The sequence below is a fragment of the Balaenoptera ricei genome, chromosome 12 (genome assembly GCF_028023285.1).
Source record: "Balaenoptera ricei isolate mBalRic1 chromosome 12, mBalRic1.hap2, whole genome shotgun sequence".
Classification (NCBI taxonomy): domain Eukaryota; kingdom Metazoa; phylum Chordata; class Mammalia; order Artiodactyla; family Balaenopteridae; genus Balaenoptera; species Balaenoptera ricei.
In genome coordinates this window covers 91,590,202-91,597,122 of record NC_082650.1, presented here as the reverse complement: position 1 = coordinate 91,597,122, position 6,921 = coordinate 91,590,202, and the positions used below count along the sequence as shown (strand labels likewise).

Sequence of the window (6,921 nt, the reverse complement as noted above, 5' to 3'; positions counted from 1 at the left end):
CCCCCCAAAAGGCAAGAAACTCCCCATGTACCTGGGTAAGGTAAAAGAAAAAAAAAAAAAAAAACAGAGACAAAGAATAGGGATGGGACCTGCACCAGTGGGAGGGAGCTGTGAAGGAGGAAAGGTTTCCAAACACTAGGAAGCCACTTCACAGACAGAGACTGCAGGGTGCAGAGGGGGGAGCTTCAGAGCCATGGAGGAGAGCACAGCAACAGCAACAGGGGTGCGGAGGGCAAAATGGAGAGATTCCCACAGAGAGGATCGGTGCGGACCAGCACTCACCAGCCCGAGAGGCTTGTCTGCTCACCTGCTGGAACGGACGGGGACTGGGACCTGAGGCTTGGGCTTCAGTCGGATCCCAGGGAGAGGACAGAAGTTGGCTGCATGAACACAGCATGAAGGGACTAGTGCACCACAGCTAGCCGGGAGGGAGTCTGGGAAGAGGTCTGGAGCTGCCAAAGAGATAAGAGACTTTTTCTTGCCTCTTTGTTTCCTGGTGCACCAGGAGAGGGGATTCAGAGCACCGCTTAAAGGAGCTCCAGAGACAGACATGAACCGGGGCTATCAGCATGGACCCCAGAGATGTGCATCAGATGCTAAGGCTGCTGCTGCCACCACCAAGAAGCCTGTGTGCAAGCACAGGTCACTATCCACACCTCCCTTCCCGGGAGCCTGTGCAGCCCACCACTGCCAGGGTCCTGTGATGCAGGGACAAATTCCCTGGGAGAATGCATGGAGCACCTCAGGCTGGTGCAACATCATGCCGGCCACTGCCGCCACAGGATCCCCCTGAATCCGTACCCCTCCCTCCCCCCAGCCTGAGTGAGCCAGAGCCCCCAATCAGATACTCTTTTAACCCCATCCTGTCTGAGCAAAGAACAGACGCCCTCAGGTGACCTACATGCAGAGGCAGGTCCATATCCAAAGCTAAACCCCAGGAGTTGTGCGAACAAAGAAGAGAAAGGGAAATTTCTCCCAGCAGCCTCAGGAGCGGCGGATTATATCTCCACAATCAACTTGATGTACCCTGAATCTGTGGAATACCTGAACAGACAATGAATGATCCGAAATTGAGGAGGTGGACTTTGGGAGCAACGATATATATATATTTTTTCCCTTTTTCTCTTTTTTTGAGTGTGTATGTGTATGCTTCTCGTGTGATTTTGTCTGTATAGCTTTGGTTTTACCATTTGTCCTAGGGTTCTGTCCGTCCATTTTTTTCTTTATTATTACTTTAAAAAATTTTTTTCTTAATAATTATTTTTATTTTTCATTTTAATAACTTTATTTTATTTTACTTTACTTTATTTTATATTCTTCTTTCTTTCTTTGTATTTTTTTCTCCCTTTTATTCTGAGCCGTGTGGAGAACAGGTTCTTAGTGCTCCAGCCAGGCATCAGGGCTGGTCCACTAAAGTGGGAGAGCCAAGTTTGGGACACTGCTCCACAAGATACCTCCCAGCTCCAAATAATATCAAATGGTGAAAATCTCCCAGAGATCTCCATCTCAACACCAAGACCCAGCTCCACTCAATGACCAGCAAGCTACAGTGCTGGACACCCTTTCACAAACAACTAGCAAGTCAGGAACACAACCCCATCCATTAGCACAGAGGATGCCTAAAATAATAATAAGGCCAGAGGCACCCTAAAACACACCACCAGACGTGGACCTGCCCACCAGAAAGACAAGATCCAGCTTCATCCACCAGAACACAAGCACTAGTCCCCTCCACCAGGAAGCCTACACAACCCACTGAACCAACCTTAGCCACTGGGAACAGACACCAAACACAACAGAAACTACGAACCTGATGCCTGCGAAAAGGAGACCCCAAACACAGTAAGTTAAGCAAAATGAAAAGACAGAGAAACACACAGCAGATGAAGGAGCAAGGCAAAAACCCACCAGACTTAATAAATGAAGAGGAAATAGGTGGTCCACCTGAAAAAGACTTCAGAATAATTATAGTAAAGATGATCCAAACTCTTGGAAATAGAATGGAGAAAATACAAGAAACGTTTAACAACAATCAAGAAGAAATAAAGAGCAAACAAACAGAGATGAACAACACAATAAATGAAATTAAAAATTCTCTAGAAGGAATCAATAGCAGAATTACTGAGGTAGAAGAATGGATAAGTGACCTGGAAGATAAAAGAGTGGAAATAACTACTGCAGAGCAGAATAAAGAAAAAAGAATGAAAAGAATTGAGGACAGTCTCAGAGACCTCTGGGACAACATTAAACACACCAACATTCGAATTATAGGGGTCCCAGAAGAAGAAGAGAAAAAGAAAGGGACTGAGAAAATATTTGAAGAGATTGTAGTCAAAAACTTCCCTAATATGGGAAAGTAAAGAGTTAATCAAGTCCAAGAAGCACAGAGAGTCCCATACAAGATAAATGCAAGGAGAAACACGCCAAGACACATATTAATCAAACTATCAAAAATTAAATACAAAGAACAAATATAAAAAGCAGCAAGGAAAAAACAACAGGTAACACATAAGGGATTCCCCATAAGGTTAACAGCTGATCTTTCAACAAAACTCTGCAAGACAAAAGGGAGTGGCAGGACATTTTTAAAGTGATGAAAGAGAAAAAGTTACAATCAAGATTACTCTACCCAGCAAGGATCTCATTCAGATATGATGGAGAAATTAAAAGCTTTACAAACAAGCAAAAACTAAGAGAATTCAATACCATCAAACCAGCTTCACAACAAATGTTAAAGCAACTTCTCTAGGTAGGAAACACAAGAGAAGGGAAAGACCTTCAATAATAAACTCAAAACAATTAAGAAAACGGTAACAGGAACATACATATCTATAATTACCTTAAATATAAATGGATTAAATGCTCCAAACAAAAGACATAGACTGGCTGAATGGATACAAAAACAAGACCCATATATATGCTGTCTACAAGAGACCCACATCAGACCTAGAGACACATACAGACTGAAAGTGAGGGGATGGAGAAAGATATTCCATGCAAATGGAAATCAAAAGAAAGCTGGAGTAGCAAATCTCATATCAGACAAAATGGACTTTAAAACAAAGACTATTACAAGAGACAAAGAAGGACACTACATAATGATCAAGGGATCAATCCAAGAAGAAGATATAACAATTGTAAATGTTTATGGACCCAACATAGGAGCACCTCAATACATAAGGCAAACACTAACAGCTATAAAAGGGGAAATTGACAGTAACACAATAATAGTAGGGGACTTTAACACCCCACTTTCATCAATGGACAGATCATCCAAAATGATAATAAATAAGGAAACACAAACTTTAAATGATACACTAAACAAGATGGAATTAATTGATATTTAATGGACATTCCATCCAAAAACAACAGAATACACATTCTTCTCAAGTGCTCATGGAATATTCTCTAGGATAGATCATATCTTGGGTCACAAATCAAGCCTTGGTAAATTTAAGAAAATTGAAATCATATCACGTATCTTTTCCGACAACAACGCTATGAGACTAGATATCAATTACAGGAAAAATCTGTAAGAAATACAAACACATGGAGACTAAACAACACACTACTTAATAACCAAGAGATCACTGAAGAAATCAAAGAAGAAATCAAAACATACCTAGAAACAAATGACAACGAAAACCCAATGACCCAAAACCTATGGGATGCAGCAAAAGCAGTTCTAAGAGGAAAGTTTATAGCTATACAAGCCTATGTTAAGAAACAAGAAACATCTAAAATAAACAACATAACCTTACACCTAAAGCAATTAGAGAAAGAAGACAAAAAACCCCCAAGGCTAGCAGAAGGAAAGAATTCATAAAGATCAGATCAGAAATAAATGTAAAAGACATGAAGGAAATGATAGCAAAGATCAATAAAACTAAAAGCTGGTTCTTTGAGAAGATAAACAAAATTGATAAACCATTAGCCAGACTCATCAAGAGAAAAAGGGAGAATACTCAAATCAATAGAATTAGAAATGAAAAAGGAGAAGTAACAACGGACACTGCAGAAATACAAAGGATCATGAGAGAGTACTACAAGCAACTCTATGCCAATAAAATGGACAACCTGGAAGAAATGGACAAATTCTTAGAAATGCACAACCTTCCAAGAATGAACCAGGAAGAAATAGAAAATATGAACAGACCAATCACAAGCACTGAAATTGAAACTGTGATTAAAAATCTTCCAACAAACAAAAGCCCAGGACCAGGTGGCTTCACAGGCGAATTCTATCAAACATTTAGAGAAGAGCTAACACCTATCCTTCTCAAACTGTTCCAAAATATAGCAGAGGGAGGAACACTCCCAAACTCATTCTATGAGGCCAACATCACTCTGATACCAAAACCGGACAAAGATGTCACAAAGAAAGAAAACTATAGGTCAATATCACTGATGAACATAGATGCAAAAATCCTCAAAAAAACACTAGCAAACAGAATCCAACAACACATTAAAAGGATCATACTCTATGATCAAGTGGGGTTTATCCCAGGAATGCAAGGATTCTTCAATATACGCAAATCAATCAACGTGATACACCATATTAACAAATTGAAAGAGAAAAACCATATGATTATCTCAATAAATGCAGAGAAAGCTTTTGACATAATTCAACACCTATTTATGTTAAAAACACTGCAAAAAGTAGGCATAGAGGGAACTTTCCTAAACATAATAAAGTCCATATATGACAAACCCACAGCCAACATCGTCCTCAATGGTGAAAAACTGAAAGCAGTTCCACTAAGATCAGGAACAAGACAAGTTGCCCACTCTGACCACTATTATTCAACATAGTTTTGGAAGCTATAGCCATAGCAATCGGAGAAGAAAAAGAAATAAAAGGAATCCTAATTGGAAAAGAAGAAGTAAAGCTGTCCCTGTTTGCAGATGACATGATACTATACATAGAGAATCCTATAGATGCTACCATAAAGCTACTAGAGCTAATCAATGAATTTGGTAAAGTAACAAGGTACAAAATGAATGCACAGAAATCTCTTGCATTCCTATACACTAATGATGAAATATCTGAAAGTGAAATTAAGAAAACACTCCCAGGGCCATTTTAGGTGGTCCGCGGCAATGCCATTAAAGCGAGGAGGAGGCAAGAGTGCCGCCGCTGCTTATTCTTTTTTAGTGCGGCGGACGAGAGTGGGAGGCAAGGGCGACAGGCTGGGGAGAGGCGCAGGAGCCTTTTCAACCATTTCTGTCTTGTTGTGTGCTTTGCACAGTAGAGCGGGCTCGCGGCAACGGCAGGGATTACTTTGCTGCTAGTTTCGGTTCGCGGGTGGGTGTAGTCTCGGTGGTGTCGGAGGCAGTAGCACTATGTCGGAGGAGCAGTTCGGCAGGGACGGGGCAGCGGCAGCAGCAACAATGGCGGCGGTAGGCAGCTCAGTGGGTGAACAGGAGGGAGACATGGTGGTGGCGGCGCAGGGGGCAGCAGCGGCGGCGGGAAGCGGAGCCGGGACCAGGGGCGGAACCGTGGCCGGAGGCACCGAAGGAGGCAGCGCCGAGTCGGAGGGGGTGAAGATCGATGCCAGTAAGAACGAGGAGGATGAAGACCATTCAAAATCCTCCCCACGACACTCTGAAGCAGCGACGGCACAGCGGGAAGAATGGAAAATGTTTATAGGAGGCCTTAGCTGGGACACTACAAAGAAAGACCTGAAGGACTACTTCTCCAAATTTGGTGAAGTCGTAGACTGCACTCTGAAGTTATATCCTATCACAGGGCGATCAAGGGGTTTTGGCATTGTGCTATTTAAAGAGTCGGCGAGTGTAGATAAGGTCATGGATCAGAAAGAACATAAATTGAATGGGAAGGTGATTGATCCTAAGAGGGCCAAAGCCATGAAAACAAAAGAGCCTGTTAAAAAAATTTTTGTTGGTGGCCTTTCTCCAGATACACCTGAAGAGAAAATAAGGGAGTACTTTGGTGGTTTTGGTGAAGTTGAATCCATAGAGCTCCCCATGGACAACAAGACCAATAAGAGGTGTGGATTCTGCTTTATTACCTTTAAGGAAGAGGAACAAGTGAAGAGGATAATGGAAAATACCACAATGTTGGTCTTAGTAAATGTGAAATAAAAGTAGCTATGTCGAAGGAACAGTATCAGCAACAGCAACAGTGGGGATCTAGAGGAGGATTTGCAGGAAGAGCTCGTGGAAGAGGTGGTGACCAGCAGAGTGGTTATGGGAAAGTATCCAGGCAAGGTGGTCATCAAAATAGCTACAAACCATACTAAATTATTCCATTTGCAACTTATCCCCAACAGGTGGTGAAGCAGTATTTTCCAAATTGAAGATTCATTTGAAGGTGACTCCTGCCACCTGCTAATAGCAGTTCAAACTAAATTTTTTGTATCAAGTCCCTGAATGGAAGTTTGACGTTGGGACCCTCTGAAGTTTAATTCTGAGTTCTCATTAAAAGAAATTTACATTCATTGTTTTATTTCTTAATTACTATGCTTCAGAATCAATTTGTGTTTTATGCCCCACCCTCCCCAGTATTGTAGAGCAAGTCTCGTGTTAAAATACCAGTGTGACAGTGTCATGATGTAGTAGTGTCTTACTGGTTTTTAATAAATAGTTTTGTATAATAAAAAAAAAAAAAGAAAACACTCCCATTTACCATTGCAACAAAAAAAATAAAATATCTAGGAATAAACCTACCTAAGGAGACAGAAAACCTGTATGCAGAAAATTATAAGTCACTGATGAAAGAAATTAAAGATGATACAAATAGTTGCAGAGATATACCATGTTCTTGGATTGGAAGAATCAACATTGTGAAAATGACTCTACTACCCAAAGCAATCTATAGATTCAATGCAATCCCTATCAAACTACTACTGGCATTTTTCACAGAACTTGAACAGAAAAAATCACAATTTGTATGGAAAC

At 41.2% G+C, this 6,921-nt stretch overlaps 1 protein-coding gene across 1 annotated transcript; it reads left to right on the top strand.

Annotated features, from left to right (window-relative positions):
• The first annotated feature begins 5,343 nt into the window (after positions 1-5,343).
• Positions 5,344-6,417, top strand: LOC132376460 (heterogeneous nuclear ribonucleoprotein D0-like). The gene is given in 2 exon segments (XM_059942118.1): positions 5,344-6,064; positions 6,067-6,417. Coding segments are annotated over 2 exon segments (918 nt in total). The 3' UTR covers positions 6,264-6,417.
• The last annotated feature ends 504 nt before the right edge of the window (positions 6,418-6,921 follow it).